The sequence below is a fragment of the Dermochelys coriacea genome, chromosome 23 (assembly GCF_009764565.3).
Source record: "Dermochelys coriacea isolate rDerCor1 chromosome 23, rDerCor1.pri.v4, whole genome shotgun sequence".
In the NCBI taxonomy this organism is placed as follows: domain Eukaryota; kingdom Metazoa; phylum Chordata; order Testudines; family Dermochelyidae; genus Dermochelys; species Dermochelys coriacea.
Genome location: NC_050090.1, coordinates 8,013,821 through 8,038,005, shown reverse-complemented (window position 1 = coordinate 8,038,005; position 24,185 = coordinate 8,013,821). Strand labels below are relative to the sequence as shown.

The window sequence follows — 24,185 nt, the reverse complement described above, 5'->3', positions numbered from 1 at the left end:
AGATACCCAAGCAGGTGTAAAGTGGCCCCGCTGCACTGGAGTCAATAAAGTTACATCAGCTTACATCATCTGAGAATCTGTCCCAAAAACATTTCCTTTTCACTAATATTTATGTTCGACCACTGCGAGAAGTTCCATGTACTGCTTAATTAACAGGGTTTCAGGCAGGGATTGCAAGGAAGATTTCTGCTCTCCCATCTCCTCCCATTGCAAGGGCCTGGGAAATTTGTTCCTTGCTCTGCTGTTCTTTTCCTTCCCATGCTTTCTGTGCTCACACACTCACCTGGGGAGCTGCAGAACTCCTGGCCTGTGACCCCAGCACCTGTACCAAACAGCAGAGATGGTGAGTAGCATACAGGGCATCTTTAACAATAACTAGCTTGTGCTGGGGAAATGCTAACATTGCCATTTAAACAAATAATAGTCAGAAAATCCAAGCACTCTGAAGCCCCTGCCCTGCAGTGAGACCCATGCTGTCATGGGGTCTTCACACCCAGATCTGACAGCAGGATCGGGACCTTAACTGCCTGTCCCATACACTCACCATGGCTTACAGGATCACACAGTGCTCACAGCAGGAGACGTGTAGTATTAGACCATTTTGTCCATCCCCTGCCATGGCCAGAGCAGAATATTCTCTAGGGTTTGGGCATCTCTGTCTGTGCAGAGACCATGATGTCTAAGCACCAAACATTAATTAATTGAGTCTGGTGATGTGAGGGAGTATAATTATCCCCGTGTAACAGGTGGGGACTGAGGCACAGAGTGATCCAGGGGTCACACAGAGACTCCGTGGCAGAGTCTGAAATTCACCCCAGATCTCTCAGAATCCCAGGCTAAGCGTTAACAACAACAATCCCAGGCTGGGCCTCCCCTTTCTCTGAACAATTTCTAAAAGTCCCAAGCGATGGGGTCTCAACCATGTGCAGCTACAGACCTAAAAGCTGAACGCTGAAAACCTCGACTCACTGAATGAGACCAATGAGCACTCACTACTTATAGTTTGACAGATTTGGCCTTTAGTAGATATTTCATATTCTGCTTGCACAACATACCAATTTCAACAATTATTATTGTTATTATTATTATTATTACTGTTATTAATTGAATTTAATAATAATGGTATTGCAGTATCACCTAGAGACTCCAACTCCTTGTGCCAGACGCTGAACACAGACATAATTAGTTTAAGCAGAAGTTAATGTTTATTTTTGTGTAATTTCAGAATATAATATCAATGTTTATTTTTAAGCATTTTTTGCAATTTTTATCGAGTTTCATTTTTACATTTTGCAAAATTAGGAGTTTTAAGCATTTTTTTTTCAAATTTTACTATTTCAATTTTCACAGTTACAGGAAATTATGGGAGTGTGTCAAATAATAGGGGGTTCAGACAATAATTATTTAATGACAGTAGATGCTGAGATTCCAAAAGTGAAAGCATTCAAACTGTCAAATGCAAATTGTCAACATCCCATGTCAAAATATACAGAGTAAACATCCTAAAATCAAACTCTAATAAGTTCTCAAGATGCACTTTTCTTACTTTGCCAAGCTATACATTTCTGTTATTACTGTTGGAAATATTTATTCATCGGTTTCTGTGAGGGTTCAGTTAAATCAACATTTATTGACTTTTTCTGATAAAATCTAATCCTTCCAACCCTAGTCCGAATAAAAAGACAGTCACTGCCCTGGCGAGTTTACAGAGTAAGTAAATGACGCAGAACTCTAGCCCCTGGTTCTGCAGACATTTAAGCACATGCATAATTGTACTCTTGGGAGTAACCCTATTATCTTCAATGGGATTACTCACAAGAGTAAAGTTACGTAATTGCACAAGCGATAGCAGGCGCAGAGTCTCAGTAGTTAGGGGGTGTTTTCCTTCCAAACTAGCAAAGCTGGGATTCCTCACTGGGGTGTGGCCATGTGGAAAGGGTGACATTTTAAAGGTCATCAGTTTAAGCACAAACTTCTTTGTAACAATGTTTTAAAGTGAGAAATGTCACTTTTCCCTTCTTGTCTGTCTATAAAACAATTGAACAGTCTTATAATATTAATTAGGGGGGCTCTTTGCAAAGTCTCCCAGTTGATGTAGAATATTCTCAGATTTCTTTTCAATATCATAGCCTTTCTGCTGGAGGTCAGTATCAGTACCCCATTGTACAGATGGAGAAACAAAGGGTGGATGAAAAATTGGGGTGGGGGGGAGATTAGCAAATATTTGGCTAAAATTTTCCCATTTATTTCCAAATTTGAAAACATTGTCTAACTTGTGATCCTCTCTAATGACTTTGTTTTCTGCAGACTTGGTTAATTTATCTTCCCAGAAAGTTTGATAATCAAGACACAATCAATGCATGTTTAATAGGTCTTAACGCAGATATCGGTGGAAAGACCCTGTTAAGAAGATGACAAAGTCTGAATAGTTGCAGGGGAGGATTACAAAGTCTTCAGTACAGTTTGAGGGTTTGACCAGAAGTCGGTTAAAGTCAATGGAAAAAACTCTCCTTGACTTCAAAGATCTGAGTATAAAAAAATTACCACTAATTTAAAGAACTCCTCTCCCTCATAATTATCTCAGAAACTCAGCACATGGGGCATGGTCAAAATTTTCAATATTTCTACTTTCTCACAAAGTCCCAAATTATCATCAATATGCTGCCCAAGAGGAATTTTAGACTATCTGGCCCCAAAATCATAATGAGCTCTGAGTGGCGAAACCTTAATACTGGCATTTCCTAGCATCAGACTTCTCGAATTTGAAACCTCAGTAACATCTTTTTAATGTAATTTGTTTAAATGTATTATTAGTATTCTCTACTGCAGTAACACCTAGCAGTTCCTGTTATAAACCAAGGCCCCATTGTGCTAGGGGCTGTACCAACACAGAATAAAAAGATAGCCTCTACCCCAAAGATTTTACAGTCTAAGTAAATGTACAGGCTCTGATTTTCAAAGCTGTCTAGAGGATTTCAAAATTCCATCATTTTTAATGGGAATGGGTGTCTCAACCACTAGGCCGCTCTGAGCCTACATTATATATATGAGCCTGTGATGCCTACACAAGTGCATGATATTATATGGCATGTAGAGCAGGAGGCTACAACAAATATTGGGAGAGTATTGAAAATCATGTCAGACATCTCTAGGAGATACAGACCATGAATTTACAACCAGCTTTTCACTCTGACATGAATTAATTGTCTGGCTCTCTGTGAAATAGCCATCTGTAATCACTATTTCAACTACTCAATATTTCTCATGGAATTCTGACCCTAGGCTGGTCCCCACATCCCCCCCAGACCAGGCATCGTCATTATCCTGTCTCTTCCTCTGCTCCCAGCAACCTGGAGACCAGCTCCCCCTGCCCGTGGGCAGAGAGCTCTCCCCAAACTTACAGAGCAGCCGCAGCAGGATCATGCGGAACGAGAGCAGGTGACCGAGCCAGGGGACTCTGCAGCAGCATCTGCACCTCCGAGGAGAACCCCCAAGGCTCTGTGCCTCCAGTCCCCTCCTCCCCAGGGGGAGCAGCAGAGGAACCAGAGTGCTGTGGTTTGTTGTAGTATGTATGGAAGCAGCCCTGACGTGTGTGTGGCCAGAGATGTGAGTGGAAACATTATCCACCATTCTCCCCCATCCCAAGCTGGTGTCTTTGAGGACTGAATGCGCTGGTTTCCCATTTACATTTGGCAGCACAGCTGGGCTCACTCACAGGGAGCAGTCACATCCTCCCCCGCCCCCAGGCCAGTGCTCTCCATGTCTCCAAGGGGGACCCCCTGGCTCACACCAGAGGCAGTGACCTAGACCAGTAGTGTGAAATCCATAGAGGTTCAGCATCACAAACTGGGGAACTTTCCCGGGGCAATTTTTAGGAGTGTGAAATACTCAGACAGGACACACAGGGGCATGTGTTGGCATGAGCTGGTGTCTGTCCACGCAGCTCCAGTCGCCACAGCCTCCAAGGCACATTGTACCCCGAGCAGGAGCTTAGCATGTGGGTGAGTTTATCAACAACCACTGAGCAAGTGACATTAACCTGGGCTCAGACCTCCAGCCCCGCTCTGGTAGCATCAGGCCTCATCCACTGCTCCTCACTGCACACCCTCAGCTCAGGCCCCAAGTGCCCCTCCAGGGGCCGTGTGTCCCTGTCACTCAGAGCCAGTCCCGCTCGGCCCAACACACGGCTCGCACAGACACCGTGTGGCTGTAAAGCAACCAGACATGAGCAAGGAGGGAATGAAAACCTGGCACATCCCAGGTGTTCGGGCTTCTCATGGAAAACGGGGACTGTGCTGCTATATGGGACATGTGGCCTCTGTACTGCACTCTCATTGGCTGGGGATGATACAGCAGCTGGGGACTGTATGGCTTCAGAAACGTCCTGACCACACCCTCATTCCCAAGCCACGCCCCCCCATCCAAATTCAGGGTGATACAGCAGCCAGGGATTGGCTGGGTAGAGGAATGTCCCAGCTCTGCCCCTTTCCCAGGCCACTCCCCTATGCCAGGACCCCACTTAAGGTCACTTTGGGGCCAGCAGGTGCAGTTTACAATGCCCCCCACCCCCTCACGAGGAGACTGTCTGGCTCAGTGATTCTGTACCAGGGTCCGAGGGCATCAGCGTTGGCTGGGACAAGGTGCAGGGGATGGAGGTGCCGTTCTCCCAGCCACCCGGCCCTGCTGAGAATACAGCACAGGGACTGTCCCCAAATAAAAGTGAGCACAGCAGATGGCCAGTGGGGAAGTCTCTGCCCCAGAGGAGCATCATCGCTCTGGGTCTGCACTGCTATACGTACGGCACTAAGTCAGTGAGGGGAGAGAATCCTGCAATGCAAACACTTCTGATAATGCAGTGAGCACATGCGGGGAGGGGCCTGTGGCTGGGTTTCTGGATATATATAGCACAGGGAGAGCGAGTCCCTAGGCAGGTCAATAACCACAGCTCTGTCTATATTTAGTTTACAGGCAGCTCCTATTTGGCTCTCTCCTCCATCTACGCTTGCTCGTTTTATTTATGATACATCTTTAAAATGTGCCTTGGAGTTTGGTCTCCTAATGAGTTGTTTGCACAGCCTGGACCCCATAGATCCACAGAGGTTAAGGCCAGAAAGGACCATTGTGCTCCTCTCATCTGACTCCCTGCATCACCCAAGGCATAGACTTTCACCCATTGACCCCTGCATCCTGCCCACAGCTTAGGGTCGAGTTAGAGCATGTCTTTTAGACACAACCATTTTGACTCACATACTCCAAGTGTTGGAGAATCCCCCATGTCATAAGATCATAAACACATAAAATCATCACTGATAAAGTCTGCAGAGGACACAACATTTGGGAAGGGGTACATAATGGAGGACAGGTCACTGATTCAGAGCAACCTATATCATTTGGTAAAGTGGGAGCAAGCAAACAATATGTGTTTTAATATGGCTAAGTGTAACATATACAACTACGAACAGAATTCAGGCCTTACTTACAGGGTGGGGGACTCTCTCCTGGGAAGCAGTGACTCTGAAAGATTTGGGAGTGGCAGTGAACCTGAGCTCCCAGTGCAATGCTATGGCCAAAAGGGCTAATGTAATCCTGGGATGCATAAACAGGGGAATCCTGAGTAAGAATAGAGACGTCATTTTACCTCTATATTTGGAAACCGTGCGACCACTGCTGGAATACAGTGTCCATTTCTGATGCCCACAATTCAAAAAAGTTGTAGATAAATTGGAGAGGGTTCAGAGAAGAGCCATGAAACTGATTAAAGGATCAGAAAACCTGCCTTATAGGAATAGACTCAAGAAGTTCAATTTATGTAGCTTAAAAAGAGAAGGTTAAGGGGTGACTTGTTTACAGTCTGTAGGTATCTACAATGGGGAAAATGTTTAATAATGGGCTCTTCAATCAAGCAGAGAAAGATATAACTGGATCCAATGGCTAGAAGTGGAAGCTAGACAAATTCAGACTGGTAATTAGGAGTAAATGGCACACAAGCAAGTGGCTCACAAGCGAGAATACCAATCTCAGAGCAGACTGTTAAGAAGCAGAGCACAAACCCCAAATTGATTGTGAATTCTATACTTACATTTCACCAGCCCAGTAACAAGTGTAAACTCCTCAGGCACTATACAGCCTTATCATGGAGTGACAGACAGTCCCCTTGGGCACTCCAATCTATCTTGCCACACAGGCAAGCTTGCCTTTGTGATAGATGGCCACTTTACAACAAAGATCACAAAATATTCCGGTTACTCCCAGTCCCGGAAGATCCATCACTGGTCAGGGATTTTTATCCCCATTTCCCTAGTGTACAAACTGGTGGGACAAGTGCTTCTGCACATCCCCCTCTTCATGGGTGTGCCGGGAGCAATCAACAAAGTCCTTCCTCCTGATGGCTTAAAATGCCCTATTTGGATTTATTAGGCTTGCCTGATGGGCCAGAGATAACCCCTCCTCATGGGTGCAAAACCAGTATTTCACACTGGGTGATGCTTCTTTCCTGACTGGATTTTCACTTTCAGAGGAAATATTTTTTCAGTTGCCGAACAAACACTGAAGCATTACCTTATAACATGGCTTACAGATATTATAAATGAGAATAATGTGCGGTAGCAACTTACAAGCATTTCATAAAATCTACAAGCTAAACACATTGTTACAAGTCTGATATCCATTTTAACACTACTAACACATTGGTTTCCAGCTATGCATTTGACAGTGTTCACTGGAGCCCTCGGGACCTTAGCATGAGCTGGCACCTGGTCTGCCAGCTTTACAGTACATTTTTAGCAGTGGGGGTAATTACCCACTGGAATAAGTTACCAAGGATGTGGTGGATTCTCCATCACTGACAATTTTTAAATCAGGATAGGATATTTTCCTAAGAGATCTGCTCTGGGAATTATTTTGTGGAAACTCTGAGTCCTGTGCTACACAGAAGGTCAAACTAGATGATCACAATGCTCCCTTCTGGCCTAGGAATCTATGAATCCATGTCCCCAGAGGCAAAGATTCTGTATCTCACAACCTGGAATGAGTGTTTACTCTGACCAGCAATCCTCTAACACTGTACTGACATCAGTGTTGGAGAGTCCCCCGTGTCCCTGGGTGAGCAGTTCCAATGGTTACTTCCCCTCCCTTCTAAACACTTGCATCTTGTTCCAGAATGGATTTTTCTAGTATCATTTTCTGGCCTTTGGATCTCATCCTGCCTGTGAATGGCCTGGCTGTGATGTGTGACCTACTCAGAGCCACTCCTGCTACACGGGAGCACATGTCTAACCAACTGTACGAGGGAGTCCTGGCTCCTTCTCCCGAGCACTCAGACACCTGCTCTAGGATGGTCCGCAGGCCGGGCAATGTGGCAGGGAGCTGTTAGAACAGTGCAACAGGCCACTCAGCGAGAGCCCCGTCTGGGTCTGTCGTTACTGAATCTGACATTACAAACTCCCGCAAAGGGCATCAGCGATCCAAAGATGTTTAGGCCAGACAGGACCATCTAGGTTTTAATTAATCTAATTGTCACTTTCTATCAAACTGTGCCATTGGGTGGATCTCTCCAGTCTCTCTCAACCATTATTTTTGTACCAATCATAATTTCTTCCCTAATCCTGGATTTCAGCGGTCTGCGTCTCTCCTGCCGGGCCTACAGTGTGCCATTTGTGCCAGTGCAGCGGGGGTGTAACTCTGGGGTCATTTCACACTTGCTTTGCCCAGGTGACATGGATGACCACGTGTGCCAGCCAGAGGGTCACTGTGCTGGGTATTTCTGGTGTAAATATCCCTGTGTGCTAAGCCCTGCCATGCACCCTCAGCTCGGGAGTTGCCTTTGGCCTATGTTACAGCCTGGAGATGGATTTGACCAGGGTTTCACTAGCACTAGCCCCCAAGACAGGGACTGGATCAACAGCTCTGAAGGCTTTGCCCCTCCCGCACTGCACTCTGATCCCACCCCCAGCTCACTAACACACGTGCCCCCTGACACTGCACTTCCCTTTGCACTAACACTTTCTAGCACTTGTTTTTTCCTACCCATTTTCATGCTGTTTTTCCTCCCTCTCCCCAGAGGCTGCAGGTGGGGTGAGGCTGTGCCCTAGGGACTCTTTGGGGCTGGGCACCTACATATCCACAACTGAGTGAACCACATGTATTGGGGCTGTATTTAGCTGGAGACTCTATGGGGCTGTATGTGTCCTTAGAGGTGAGCTCCACAGGGGCAAAGAGGTTTGGGTGGCTGTGTTATTCCAGGGCCGGCCTTAGAGCAAATGGTACCCTGGTTGAACTTGTATTTTGGTGCCCCCCCATCACCCCAGCCCCCAGGGGCACCCTGGTCCCCCCACATCATCTCTGGGCTCCGCTGCCTCCCCCAGTGTGTAATTTCTATTGAAAGATACAATTAAGCACTGGCAGGGCTGCATTATACTGGTGGGTGCTGGCGGGGCGCCCAGCTCTGAAGGCAATGTCATTGCCAGCAGCAGTGCAGAAGTAAGGGTGGCCTGGCATATGGTGTATTGTCACCTTTCTGCGCTGCTGCTGTGGCTTGTGGTGCCTGGTGCTCGGCATGTGGCTCAAGATGGGCTTCGTCAGCAGAGCTTCTATATCCTGGGAAATTTCTGGGAATTTTTTACCAGATTTGGGAAGATTTGGGAAATTTTTAGCGCTAGGCTGGGAAAAGTTGGCATCACGATATAGAAGGACTGGCTTCATGCTGTCACATGGGGGCTGCGTCTTGCCAGAGCCCACGGCCCTTCTTCAGCCCTCTGGCCACTCCTGGCTCACCAGGGTGCCATTTTTCAGATTCTGGGGGTGGGATGAAACTTTAATCATGATTCCAGGGATTGCTTAGGCACCTGAAAACTCTAGGGTTTTTGCAGAGAAAAATTTAGGAATTAGCTGTCAGGAGCCCTGTATCTAATTGTTAAAGCCACATTTAAAGTTTATATGTAAATTTAGAACAATCAGGAGATAATACAGCAGAGATTCCCAATCCCAAACCTTGAACAGATATCAGAAACACATGTTTGATACTTTGTGAATTATCTTTAGTAGACATAAATAAAATCTGCTTAAAATCTACTTATTTTCTCTACCATACATATGCTGTCTTATTGCCATTATCTGCTCTATTTTAGTCAATTGTTTTTCATTCCACTAAGAACATACTTAATTTTAACATATGTGGTTAAGGCTTTTTTCTCTTTTATTAAGAAAGGGAATTTATATTTTTAATTATTTCTGTATTTATGTTTACCGATCACCATCATGTACATGATTCACTAACATTTGACTCCGTCATTGCTATTGGTATCATAGTTGGAACTGCATCTATTTTCATGCAAATTTTAAGTTATTTTACAGATATAACTAAAAATACAATTTGAAAATAAGCAACCTTCATCTGCCCAGTGTCTAAAGTTATGTTTTTAGCTAATGTTTTTTAAACTGGCACTGCTAAGGTTAGTACAAGCTGAAGTTACATTCTAGAAGGATTGTACCACTTTAAATAATAAATGACAAAGCACAATATGATAATCAAAGTAATAATGATAATTACTCCAGGCAGGACAGCTTAGGCATTTTAGAACTCACTACACAAAGAATTAAATGTAAGCATAAGAGAGAAATAAAATTACAACATGCACAGACCGGTCAAAAAAGCTAAAACAACAGCAATTTGAAAGAATAAAATTACAGAGAATATATGTGCATTGCAGGAAGTACCAAGAATTAATAACAACAACATAATACAATATGTGTTGGGGGACAAGTGTGAGAGTTGGGGGAAGTGTGTGTATATGTGAGGAGAGACAGTTTGTGTTGGAGAAGTGTGTGTGAGAGAGAAAGCCGGTGTGTGTTGGCAGAGTTTATGAGAGACTGCGCACTGCCCCTTTAAGCAGAGTGGCACTCACCAGTCTCAAGGTTTGTTCAGACAGCAGCAGCAGCTGCCAGCTGCTCCATCCCACTCCTGATCCCTGACCCACCCCCCAGATCACAGAGATGGGGTACATAGACGGGGAACACCCTGACATCACTGCCCCCTATAGGGTGACCAGACAGCGAATGTGAAAAATCGGGACGGGGTGGAGGGTAATAGGAGCCTATATAAGAAAAAGACCCAAAAATCGTGACAGTCCCTATAAAATCAGGACATCTGATCACCCTAGCCCCCTCCCACTGCTACCCCCCCACCCCACCCCCACCCCCAGCACAGCAAACAGGAGGCTCCTGAGAGCAGCTGGCTGGGGGCGGCTCCAAAGCAGGAGGCAGGAGCAGCCTTGGCTGCAGAGCAGCGGGGCGGGGGCACTCCTGAGACGGAGGTGCCCTGCTTAGAATGGCACCCTGGCTCTTTGCACCTTTTGCCCATACCAAAGGCCGGCCCGGGTTATAGCCTGAGCCTGGGGCCCCATATGTGTGAGCTACTCCAGCCCTGGATGTGATGGGATCCAGTGCTGAGGTGGGCCTGTGCTGAGACATTCTGATCTGGGTTCAGGGGTGGAGTTTGACTCTCTGCACAGTGTTTAATTTGGGGAGCAGTGGGCAGTTTGGAGTACAGTGCTCTGGAAGCATGGCTAACAGCTCCCAGGTGGGAGTTTCACAAATGCTGGCCTGATGCTGTCCTCATGAGGCAAGAGGGGTTCTCCCATTGACGTCACTAGTGCACCCTTCGCTGAGCACTTCCGAATATCCCAGCAAGAGTTTTCTATGCATCAGCCACAGCCATCACCAGCCCTGCACCAGCCCAGTCTCTAGAGAGACGGCGCCCTGTGTGGGAGCCTCTCAGCCCAAGCTCTGCCCAGAGCCGATGGAGGAAAAGCTGATCAGCAGGACAGGGAGACTGGAGGATTTAGCAAAGTCTAAACTGGGCCCCTGCCAAGTGAATGTCCTTGGAGTTTGTCGTGTGGGGCCTGTCCAAACCCAGGTCTGCCCCTGCCCAGGGACTGTCTGTGGGGTTTGCCGTGTGGGACCTGGGCATGGGACGCAGGCTGGGAAATGCAGCTGCCTCTTCTCAGGTGGGGAATGAATATATTAAATGTGAGTGCTGTGCCCCACGATTGGCCACCACCTCCTGTGAGAACCTAAGGGCTCAGTGGCATTGACCTGTTTGCTGAACTTTATGAGCCACACCCCAACCTAGATCATAGTTATTACTGTTTATGTGGAGCAGCACCCACAATGTGCCAGGTGCCTTCCAGACCCCGCAGAAGGAACAGTCCCTAAGGAGCTCGCAGTCTGAGGACAGACAGACACAGCGTGGGGTAGGGGAACAAGACAAGAGTTGTCTGTGAAAATCCCCATGTTTTGCTCTAGACAGGTGAAGCAATGGGATTGCTCAGAGGGATTGAAATATGGAAAACCGAGGGCGTTGGGGAGGAGCACAGAGCAGAGTGGTGCATGGGAGGCAGCACAGTGGGAACTGCATTGAGAAGCTGGGAGCCAGGGGGATGGGGCTGGTGGAGCAGGAGGATGGAGCGGACGGGGCTGTGTTACATCCCCTGGGAGTTCCGGTCTGGAGGCTCACACTGAGCAATGGCTTGTTCTCTCCAGGACATTGGTGATGATCGGGGCAGACACCAGGAGGAGAAAGACCAGGGTGGAGCGCAGGATCCAGAAGTAGACAGACATGGCTGGACCTGGAACACAAAAGGGGACATTTGACGGGAGGCTGCGGGGTAGAGAATTGGCTCTAGGGTGTTCAGGCTCAGAGTGGGTGTGATGTTGCACTCCATATGTTTTATGGAAATATAAGTATGAATATGATGTAACTGAAATATGCTTTATGCAAATGGTCACTTGTAGGGTATCAAATTAAAGGTTACAACCTACTGAATATATTCCTTCTGTTTGTATGTATTTATCATTCTTGTATCTGAAGCTAGAAATATGAAGTATAACTCTGAGGTCCTATTGTAATTATGCAAGGTGTGAGCCATTAATGGTGGCTTGGAATCTTGATGGCTCCCATTCACTAGAACCATTGGTTGTGAGTGGGTTTGTTTACTTGCAAATCTTCCTGTGTACGTGTGGGTCAGCCCAGGAAGAATGGAGGCTGGGGCCTCACAGGACATGTAATCATGTCTCCTAATACTGGAATCCATCTTAAATCTGGTCCTCTTCGATGGGGGGGGGAGCCAGAGAGACAAAAGATTCCCACCTTGTGCCAAAGCTATAAAAGGGGTGGAACAGAACAAAGGCAGCTCCCAGTGATGAGAAAGCCCCAGCTTACCACCTGAGATGTCTTCTAGAACTAACAAGGTCTGTACCGGGGAAAGGACTGGACCCAGACTAGGAAGGACTCTAGTCTGTGAAAGAAGCTTATTGGAACATCTGGAGGGTGAGATTTTACCGGTAATAAGTTTCTCAATGTATTAGGCTTAGACTTGTGTGGTTTTGCTTTATTTTGATTGGTAACTTACTTTGTTCTGTCTGTTATTACTTGGAACCACTTAAATCCTACTATTTATACTTAATAAAATCACTTTTGTTTATTAATAAACCCAGAGTAAGTGATTAATACCCGGGGGAGCAAATAGCTGTGTGTTTCTCTCTATCAGTGTTATAGAGGGCGGACAATTTATGAGTTTACCCTGTATAAGCTTTATACAAAGTAAAATGGATTTATTTGGGGTTTGGATCCTACTGGGACCTGGGTGTCTGGGTGCTGGAGTCAGGTAACCTGCAGAGCTGTTTTCACTTAAAGCCTGCAGCTTTGGGGGCGTGGTCCAGACCCTTGGTCTGTGTTGCAGGAGGCTAGCATGTCTGGCTCAACTAAGCAGGGTTCTGAAGTCCCAAGCTGGCGGGGAAAATGGGCTCAGAGGTAATTTCAGCACATCAGGTGACAGTCCCAAGGGGGTTTCTATGACCAAACCCGTCACAGTGGGGCCCCCACAAAGCAGATCTGCCTCCAGCTGTGCAGCTGTGTCCCCCCAGAACTACCGGGGGCCATGTTCTGAGAAGGGGAAGCACAGTGTCATGAGACCTCATAGAAAATCCCCCGGAGGAGGTGAGATAGTTCAGAACCGCACTTCACATTCAGCACAGAGAGCACACGGGGAACTAACACCCGAGGATAGAGACGCAAAGGGACCCCAAGCAGGGACTGTCATACCAGGGCAAGCTGTCTCCTTGACTGTTCTCCTGGAGGGGGACTGCAGATGGGAGCTAGGCATCAGAATATTGCATTGGGGGATAACCAGACACTGAACCTATCTCTAGATGATTCTCACACTTTTCCTCCACATGTTACAGACCCTTCTCTCTGCCTGAGACACACCCAGGGCACTGCTGACTACCCTGAGCCCTGGCTGCTGCTCTCTGGAGGGGAAGGAGCTGCTGAACTGTATTGTACTATTCAAACATTAATTAGCACTCTATGTTAAATATCCTATTTAAGCTAACCTCAGCCATACCCGGCTTATGAACATGTCTGGTGTGTACTTTGCTAAGAAGAAAGCTCTGTAGAGAGTCCATATCTGGTTCCAGAACAAGACAGATCATGCCTCCCACCCCACTGGGGAAGGAAGGGCTCTGCAGTGGCAGCCCCCTAAAAGGTAGTACCCCGTGTGCCCTTCACTCATGCCAGCCCCAGGAGATGCTGCCAGCTGCAGGGTGAGAGGGAGGAATGGCTGTGGGGAGACAGATGGGTTTCCCGCAGCTGCGGATGCTCCTACGTGTGCTGTTCCCCTCCTGACACACCCTGCTGTGGAGCAGATTGGAGAGGGGCTGCTCAAGGACCAGCCTAGAACAGGACACCTCCTCCCAGTTCTGAACATAGGAGAAGCCCGGCCCATTGGACTCAGAGCTAGGGTCCCAGGGATGCCGATGGGCTGTGGGTCAGGGACTCAGGGTGAGATTCTCAAGAGCTCAGACCCAATGTGGTCTCAGCGTGCTGAGCACTGAGGGAATTAGGCCTGAACACAGTCAATCTTATGGTTGCCAGGCATCCGGTTTTCGACCGGAACGCCAGTTGAAAAGAGACCCTGGCGGCTCCGGTCAGCAGCGCCCACCGGGCCATTAAAAGTCTGGTTGGTGGCAGGGGGATGAGGAGGGGGCCTGCAGCAGCTCTCTCTGTGGAGCTCAGGGCAGTGCGAGCCCTGGCAGGCAGGGGGTGGATCCCAGCAGAGGGGCTGGGAAAGGCATTCGGCTGCAGGCTGGGGCTGGTAGGGTTAACCCCAGGCAGCAGCCAACGCGGTGGCCAGGGGTTCCCTGCACAGCGGTCACTGTGGCCTTTAGGAAGTGCCTTCAAGCCCTCCCTACCCAGCCCACTGCTCCCCAGCCATTGGGAGCTGAGAGAGGAGGGGGTCAGGGCAAGCCACTGCCACCTGTCCTAGGCCCCAAAGCTTGATCCCTGGGGGGCTGCTGTGCCAGGTTCGACTTGGGACCATGCGGCCAGCAGGTAAGGGGCTGTGGGCTGGTAACTCTCCTCCCAGGAATGAATGGGCTGTGTGGAAGCATGGGGCTAAAGTTGGGCTGCTTTGCTTGGGAACGGGTCCAAACAGAGTCACGCAGCAGCTGAGTGTGGAGACCCCAGCCAGCGGCCGGGCTGTGGGGGGGAACGAAGGAGAGGGGCTGGGGGTCACTGCAAATGGCAGCAGGAGGATGAGGGGGCCTGCAGCAGCTCTCTCCCTAGAGCTGCTGTGTTTTGCACTATGCTGGGGGAGCAGCAAGCCAGGGGCAGCAGTCGGGAGGGGTGTCACTTGCGGGGAATTCTCTCCCCCCTGCATTCCAGAGAACAGGAAAAACTTTGGTCCTCCCCGAGCCATGTGTCCAAGATTCATGGCAGTGCTGGTGCGGCTGCTATTTAATGGGCCACCTGACATCAATGCCTCCTGGACCCCCCACAAACCACACCAGCCAGAGCCACCCAGAGCCCACACTCCAAGCCCCCTCCCGTGCCCCACTCCCCTGCCCCAACTCAGAGCCCCCTCACACACCCATACTTCCTCCCAGATCCTGCACCCCACATCTCCTCCCATACCCGAACTCCTTCCCAGAGTCCACACCCCTCTCCCACACTCCAAACCCCTTGGCCCCAACCCAGAACCCCCTCATGCACCCAAAGCCCTTCATCCCCAGCCCCACCCCAGACCCCGCACCTCAGCTGGAGCCCTCATCCCTCCCCGCACACCACAACCCCCTGCCCCAGCCCAGAGCTCCCTCCCATGCTCCGAACCTTTTGGCTCCAGGCTGGAGCACCCTCTTGCACCCTGAGCTCCTCATCCCCAGCCCCACCCCAGAGCCCACACCTCCAGCTGGAGCCCTCACCCTCCCCGACAACCTCCAATCTCCTGCCCCAGCCTAGTGAAAGTGAGCGAGGGTGGGGAAGAGCGAGTAACGGAGGAGGGGGGATGGAGTGAGTGGGGGCAGGGCCGCGGGGAAGGGACGGGGCAGGGGGAGGGGCTTCGGAACATCAGCGGGGCAAGGATGTTCAGTTTTCTGAAATTAGAAATTTGGCAACCCTAGTCACTCACCTTCCTGAGATGGTGGATCCTCAGGGTTGGGGCCGGTGCTCGGGATCAGCTTCTGGCCTGGGAAAAAAACACAGACAATATCAGGGACGTTCAGCAGTTCAGTGGCAAGCCAAGCAGAGATCATCCCAGAGACATAGCTGCTACAAATCCCTAGACCATGTCTCTCCAAAGGAGCCTCAGACACACTGGGTCAAATCCCAGTCGGGGTAAATTGGTCCCACTCTACTAGAGTCAATGGGCCAGATCTCTAGCTGGTGCAGAACAGCCCAGCTCCATTGACATCAGTGGGCCAGATTCCCATCTGGTGTAATCATAATTAATAATAATAATGCACTAGCACATGACGGTCAAATCCAGGTCAGGTCTCATTGAGCTGGTAGCTTTACAGACATGATAAATGTCAATCCCTGCCCCCAAACACCATGGGTGGATGAGACAGACAAAAAGGCCAAGGAGGTGGGGTCGTATAATGGAGTTACAAATTTAATAAGAACATAAGAACAGAAAAACGGCCAGACTTGATCAGATCAATGGTCCATCTAGCCCAGTATCCTGTCTTCTGAAAGGGGCCAATGCCGGGTACTTCAGAGGGAATGAACAGAACAGGACAATTAATGAGCGATACATCCCCTGTCATCCACTCCCAGGTACTGGCAGTCAGAGGTTTAGAAACACCCACATCATGGCTAATAGCCATTGATGGACCTAGCCTCCAGGAACTTATATTATACTTTTTTCAACCCAGTTATCCTTTTGGCCTTCACAACATCCCTGGAACAAGTTCCACAGGTTGACTGTATGTTGTGTGAAGAAATACATCATTATGTTTGTTTTAAATCTGCTGTCTATTAATTTCATCTTGTGACCCCTGGTTCTTGTGTTATGTGAAGGGATAATAGCACTTCCTTACTCACTTTCCTCACACCATTCATGAGTTTATAGACCTTCTAACACATTGATGAGGCGGGATTTCCCTTTACAAAAGCTTTGTTGACTCTCCCCAACATATTGTGTTCATCTATGTGTCTGATAATTCTGTTTTTTAAAATAGTTTCACCAATTGGCCTAGTATCGAAGTCAGGCTTACCACCTTGTAATTGCCAGGATCGCCTCCAGAGCCTTTTAAAAAAAATCTGCATTACGTTAGCTACCCTCCAGTCATCTGGTCCAGAGGCTGATTTAAGCAATAGGTTACATATCACAGTTAGTAATTCTGCAGTTTCATATTTGAATTCCTTCAGAACTCTTGGGTGATACCATCTGGTCCTGGGGACTTATTACTGTTTAATTTATCTATTTTATCCAACGCCTCATCTATTGACACCTCGATCTCGGACAGACCCTCCGATTTAATACGTTGTGCACAATCGCAATACACTTCGGCAGTGATCACAGCTCACTACCTGCCTCGTCATTACCAGGTTCCCATGGCAGAAGCCCACACAATTCTAAAATGCCTGACACCAGCCAGCTGTTCCCTTCCCCCTCCTCACATAGTGTTGGGGTCCAACAACTCACCTGGTACATTCAAGGTTCGGGGAAGACTCAGACGAGAATTTTTCACCTGGTTCTGGTCATTCTTGTACTGGTACATACATCGAAACTGGCTTGAGCTCCACACAGAGATGTCATGTCGATACAGTGACCGGCCTGGCATGGCCTTTTGGCTTGATATTTCTTTGCCGTCCTCACAGAAAATAACTAAAGTAGCTAAACTGTTGGGAAGAAGGGAACACTGAGCCAAGACGGAGTTCCCGACCTGAGCTGAAGAGGTGCTCAGAGACAATTTAGGAGAAGGGAAGTCACCTGCAACAAGAAAGAGAGACTAAGGGTGCATCTTCATGGCAAAAAAACAACGTGACAGCAAGTCTCAGAGTACAGGTCAACTGACTAAGATTCATAGAGTCATGCAAGGGGGATAAAATTGAAGTGTAGACACTCACGCTTTGGCTGGAGCTTAGCCAAGGTAGGGATGTCTACACCGCTATTTTTAGCCCTGTAGCTCAAGCCCCACGAGCCCAAGTGAATTGAGCTGGGCTCTGAGACTCACTGCTGTGGGGTTTTTATCTACAGTGTAGATGTGCTCTAAAACATGCCTCTGAGGAGACTAAGGGCTTCTCTTCACTGCAGTGTTAACTTGAAATATAACATGAGTCCTGTTCAGAAAGAAATCCCTTAATTCAATTTTGGTGATGCTCTTCTCTGGAGCTGGCCAGCCCAATAGGGGTAAATGCTAAAATGTGTGAGCACAAAGCTTCAGCTGTTACAACAACCGCTGTAGTGTGGACACAGGCTAGCACCGTTTGAGTACCACTAGTCCTCCAGTGCCTTCCCACAGTTCCCCTAGTGTGCCCAGAAAGGACAGACTGGCAAAGAATTCATAGAGCAGCTCAGTTTCCTGCAGCTCTCAGAGCCGTGGGCTGAGCCACAAGAAGATGTACATAGCCCCACACTCGAGGGAGCGCAGAATCTGTGTGGGCACAGCAGTGTGCCTGTTCTCACATGAGCCCGGCTAACTCAAGAGGAGTCACTGAGTGCAGATAACTTGAGTTAGCTCTGCAGTGAAGGCAGAGCCAGGCAGGGAACTAAGCATTAGTGATGAATTAGTGAGAAGTGCGCTTGGCTGATGGAAAGAGCCGTTTCTCTTCATGTTGGAATTAAAATAAATACAAGGCAACACAGGAGATTTAAGACAAATTCATTCTAGTGCAGTATCCTGGTCTCATCAATACACTCCTCTGTCAGCACCAAGGCTGCCAAGATTTACACATGAAATGTTTGTTAAACATGTTTCTCAGTGACACTGAGCCAGATCCCTGGCTCATGTAAATCAGCCCTGCTCCATTGGAGTCAACAGAGCTTTGCTGATTTATGCCTGCTGAGGATTAGGCCAAAATATGTTTCATTTCCAGTAATGTTTATGGTCTGTCAATGTGAGAAGTTCCATTTACAGTGCGATTACCAGGATTTCAGGGAGGAATCGTGCAAAAGGCATTGCCCACCCATCCCCCTCCTACACCTCCCCAGCCGCGCTCCTGTTGCCATTGTCTGGGGATTTCACTCCTTTTTATGTCTCCCCTTCTTCCATGTCTCTTGTGCTCTCACTCACCTGGGGAGATGCAGGGCTCCTGGCCTGTGACCCCAGCACCTGCACAAGACAGCAGAGGGGGTGAGTGACAGACACAGCAGCTCTAACTATACACACAGCTACACTAGGGTGACATTAATATTAATAATTAAGCCCAGACAAGCCAGGAAATCCCAACCCAGGATCATGTTGCAAGACAATCAGATCCATCTGTGGTCCCTGGGTCTCACCATGGCTATCGATGGAAAGCCCCAAGTGGGAATCTTACAAAGTTTGAATATTTGCAAGGCAGGATTAATGTTTAAGAAATTTGTTCTAATAGTAAAACACTCCTCACCATGTAACCTGCTGAAAACAAAGAACATGAACATTCATGATCTTCACAACATTTTCTCACTGTCTTTACTTTCCTAATCAGCTTTGACTCTGTCCTCGTCCCTGAAATGAGCTCCACACAGCCAGTCCTAACCCTGTCATTTCCAGGTTTGTAACCTCAATATCATCCTTTTAATGCAGGTCCATTCTATGTACCATTAAAGATCTGCTCACCGGCTCAGACTTTCAGAGCTGTGCAGGTGATTTGGATGCTCAATTGCCATGAATTTGAACAAAGTGTCCAAATCCCGTAGGCAGCTTTGAAAACTTCAGCCATACATTGTAATATATATGTGAGTGCAATACACACACAGGGACATTATATATTAAATAAAATAGCAAGTTATCAAAACAATGTTCTAAGCATTAAATATTCTCTCAGAAATTGGTAAGAAACTTTGGCCATGAATTTCAAACCAGTTTTAAACCCAGCATGAAATAACTGCTTAGAGATCAGTATAACATCAACGTGCAGCTGTTCATTTAAACCATTTTTACCCTTACTTCCCCTCCAGGCTGTTCCCCATGTCCCTCCAGCACAGGCAGACCTATAAACCTGCCTCCCCCTAAACCCCTAGGCAGAGAGCTCACTACAAACTCACAGAGCAGCCACAGCAGGATCATGGGGTGATCGAGAGCCGGCGACTCAGCCTGAATATCCCGCAGCAGCATCTAGTCTAGGTCTCTGATGAGCATCCACTGGGGCTCTGTGCCCCAGGTCCCTCCCTCTCCCCTCCTTCTTCCGGCCCGGACAGGCTCTGGGCTCTTGTAGTGTGTCTGAGAGAGGCCCTGACATGTCTGTGGCCAGAGGGGCCCTCCCTCATGAGATGAGAATGGAAACATGATTCACCAAGCCCCACCCGCCCCCCCCATCTGGTCTCTGCATCAGGGAGTGCTGGACCCCCTGGTTTCCCATAGGAACCTCCCTGTGACAGGTTCAGTCCTGCTGAGCCAAAACTAGTGAATTTCTAAATCCATTCCCAGGAAAAGGACAAATTCCACTTGACAATTTCCACCATTTTCCCACTAGCTCCAGCTGTCCCCTGAGATGGAAGACAAAAGGGCACGTTCTTGACATGAGCTGCTGTCTGTCTCGGTGTCTCCACCCTCCACAGCCCGCTGCACGCATCACTGCCAGGGCGGGAGTTGTGTGTGGGGGTGAATTTATCACGAATTGATGCACAAGGGTTATTAACATCTGTTCTGAGCTCCCAGCCTGCTCTGGTAGTGCCAGCTCTCACTCCACTTGCCTCTTCATTGCGCACCCTCAGCCCATGCCTCCAGGGGCCGTGTGTCCCTGTCACACTGACCCAGGCCTGCCCGGCCCAGGCATATGGCTTGGGCAGACACTGTGGCTGTAGATCAACTAGACATGGAGAGGGAAGGAATGAAAAGCCAGCATGCTCTAGGTGTTCGTGTGAAGGGGACCTGAGACACTGGCATCACATGAAAAATGGGGACCATGCTGGTAACACCAGGACGTGGTCTGTGTACAGTACTCCCTTTGGTTGGGGGTGATACAAAGACCGGGAATTGCCTGGGCACAGGACCTTAGCATTGGAAAGCTAATGTTTTGCCAATATATAAAAAGAGTAAACGGGATGACCCAGATAATTATAGCCCTGTAAGTCTGATGTGGCTTCCCAGCAAGATAATGGAGTGGCTAGAATTAAAGGAGGGTAAGAGAAGAATGTAAGAACGTCCATACTGGGTCAGATCAATGGTCCATCTAGCCCAGTATCCTGTCATCTGACAGTGGTTGGTGCCAGATCCTTCAGAGGGAATGAAGAAAACAGGGAAATTATCAAGTGATCCATCCTCAGTTTTCCAGTCCCAGCATCCGGCAGTCAGTGATTTAAAGAATCCCAGAACATGGGGTTGTGTCACAGGCTATCTTGGCTAATAGCCATTTATAGACCTGTCCTAAAGGAACTTATCTAAGGAGCTTTTCTGAACCCCATTATACTTTTGGCTTTCACAACATCCCCTGGCAACGAGTTCCACAGGTTGATGGTGCATTGTGTGAAGAAGTCTTTCCTTTTGTTTGTTTTATACCTGACAGCAATACATTTCACTGGGTTCTTGTGTTATGTGAAGGGGTAAATAACACTTCCCTATTCACTTTCTCCGCACCATTCATGATTGTATACACCTGTATCGTATCCCCCTTAGTCATCTCTTTTCTAAACTGAACAGTCCAAGTCTTTAATTTCTGCTCATATGGAAGCTATCCCATACCCCTACTCATTTTTGTTGTCCTTCTGTATCCTTTTCCCAATACTAATACGTCTTTTGACATAAAATAACCAGAACTCCATGCAGTATTTAAGATGTGGGCGTACCATCTATTTATATAGTGATATTTTTGAGTTTCCATGTCCTTGAGTGTTTTATATTATTTATTATATTCGTATCGTGGTATTATGATCATTTCTGTCTTATTATCTATCCGTTTCAAAATTGTTCCTAATATTTTGTTAGCTTTTTTGACTGCCACTGCACAGTGACCAGATGTTTTCAGAGAACTTGTATTGATTCCAAGATCTCTTTCTTGAGTGGTAACAGCTAATTTTGATCCCATCATTTTGCTCATGGAGTTGAAATGATGTTTTCTAATGTTTATTACTTTGCCAAGAGTTACAAAGGGATCTCACAAATATGGGTGAATGGGCAACAAAATGGTAAATGAAATTCAACGTTAATAAATGCAGTCTGCTTTGTATTTAACTATCTTGACAAATTTTGTATCATACACAAACTTTGCTACCTTAGAGTTAACCCCCTTTCAAGATCATTTCTGAATATGTTGAACAGTACTTGTCCCCATACCAATCCCTGGGGAACACCTCTATTTATGTCTCTCCATTCTGAAAATTGACCATTTATTCCTACTCTTTGTTTCCTATCTTTTCACCAGTTACTGATCCATGAGAGGCCCTTCCCTCTTATCCCATGACCATTTACTTGGGTTAGTAGACTTTGGTGAGGGACCTTGTAAAAGGCTTTCTGAAACTCCAAGTACACTATATCTACTGGATTACCTTTGTCCACATGTTTGTTGACCCCCCTCAAAGAATTCTAATAGATTGGTGAGGCATGTTTTCCCTTTACATATACCTTGTTGACTCTTTCTCAACAATTCATGTTCATTTACGTGTCTGATAATTCCGTTCTTTGCTGTAGTTTCAACCTACTTCTCTGATACTGAAGCTAGGTTTACCAGCCTGTAATTGCCAGGATCGCCTTTGAAGTCTTTTTAAAAAATCGGAGTTACATTAATGAACCTCCAATCATGTGGTGCAGAGTCTGATTTAAGCAATAGGTTACACACCACAGTTAGTTCTGCAATTTCACATTTGAGTTCCTTCAGAACTCTTACATCGAGTGGGTGTGTTTCCAGTGGGGTCCCACAGGGATCAGTTCTTGGCTCTAAACTATTTACCATTTTCATTAACACCCAGAAAACAACATAAAATCATCACTGAAAAAATAGGGTGAGGTGTAATTAATCATGAGCACAGCTCACTGACACAAAGCAAATTCTGAATGGCTAGGTATAGAACCATAGAATAGTTGGAAGGGACCTCAGGAGGTCATCTAGTCCAACCCCCTGCTCAAAGCAGGACCAATCCCCAACTAAATCATCCCAGCCAGGGCTTTGTCAAGTCCGACCTTAAAAACCTCAAAGGAAAGAGATTCCACCACCTCCCTAGGTAACGCATTCCAGTGCTTCACCACCCTCCGAGTGAAAAAGGTTTTCCTAATATCCAACCTAGACCTCTTCCACTGCAACTTGAGACCATTGCTCCTTGTTCTGTCATCTGCCACCACTGAGAACAGTCTAGATCCATCCTCTTTGCAACCCCCTTTCAGGTAGTTGAAAGCAGCTATCAAATACCCCCTCATGCTTCTCTTCTGAAAACTAAACAATCCCAGTTCCCTCAGCTTCTCCTCGTAAGTCATGTGTTCCAGTTCCCTAGTCATCTTTGTTGCCCTCCAATGGACACTTTCCTTCATGTAGTGTGGGGCCCAAAACTGGACACAGTACTTCAGATGAGGCCTCACCAATGTCAAATCATGTCCCCTGATCTGCTGGCAATGCCCCTACCTATACAGCCCAAAATGCCATTAGCCTTCTTGACAAGAAGGGCACACTGTTGACTCATATCCAGCTTTCGTCGACTGTAACCCCTAGGTCCTTTTCTGCAGAACTGCTGTCTAGCCATTCGGTCCCTAGTCTGTAGTGGTGCATGGGATTCTTCCAACCTAAGTGCAGGACTCTGCACTTGTCCTTTTTGAACCTCATTAGATTTCTTTTGGCCCAATCCTCTAATTTGTCTAGGTCCCTCTTTATCCTATCTCTACCCTCCAGGATATCTACCACTCCTCCCAGTTTAGTGTCATCTGCAAACTTGCTGAGGATGCAGTCCATGCCATCCTTCAGATCATTAATGAAAGGTAAGCTGGATACAAGCAAACAATATACATTTAATATGGCTAAATATAAATGCATGCATCTAGGAACAAAGAATGTAGGCCATACTTACAAAATGTGGGACTCTATCCAGAGAATCAGTGACACTGAAAAACATAGGAGTGCCATGGTGGATAATCAGTGGCACATTAACATCCAGTGTGATACTATGGCCAAAAAGGCAAATACGATGGTTGGATGCATAAATGGAAATCTCGCATAGTAGTAGAGAGGTTATTTTACCTCTGTATTTGGCACTGATGTGACAATTGCTGAAATCCTGTGTCCAGTCCTGGTGTCCACAATTTAGGAACGATGTTGATAAATTGGAGAGGGGTCAGAAAAGATCCATAAGAATGATTAAAGAATGAGAAAACATGCCTTTAGTGACAGACTCAAAGAACTCCATCTGTTTATTTTAACAAAGAGAAGGTTAAGGGGTGACTTGATCACAGTCTGTAAGTGCCTACATGAAAAATAAATATTTAATAATAGGTTCTTCAGCTAGTAGAGAAGGTCTAAAATTATCCAATGGCTGGAAGTTGAAGCCAGCCAAATTCAGACTGGAATGAAGCATAAATTAACCATTAACACAATCTACCAAGGGTCGTGGTGGATTCTCTGTCATTGACAACTTTAAATGGATATTGGATTTTTTTTCTAAAAGCTCTGCTATAGGGATTGCTTTGGGAAGTTCTCTGGCCTGAGCTACACAGGAGGTTAGACTAGATGATCTGGCCTTGGAATCCATGAATCTGTGAACTTCCTGGCTCCACCTCCATTCAGG

At 47.2% G+C, this 24,185-nt stretch overlaps 1 protein-coding gene and 1 long non-coding RNA gene across 3 annotated transcripts in view; one reads left to right on the top strand and one right to left on the bottom strand.

Annotated features, from left to right (window-relative positions):
* LOC122457267 overlaps positions 1-19,604 on the bottom strand; it is a 57,321-nt gene extending 37,717 nt beyond the window's left edge. For both annotated transcript variants that reach the window (XM_043501297.1, XM_043501300.1), the window contains exon 1: positions 19,527-19,604. In XM_043501297.1, coding sequence (XP_043357232.1) covers positions 19,527-19,596 — 70 coding nt within the window. In that variant the 5' untranslated portion in view covers positions 19,597-19,604. The remainder of the gene's footprint in view (positions 1-19,526) is intronic.
* On the top strand, positions 5,578-23,793 carry LOC122457277. Its single transcript, XR_006276747.1, has 3 exons — positions 5,578-5,614; positions 14,141-14,150; positions 23,628-23,793. It is a non-coding gene; the product is annotated as an uncharacterized LOC122457277 (long non-coding RNA).
* Positions 23,794-24,185: the final 392 nt, after the last annotated feature.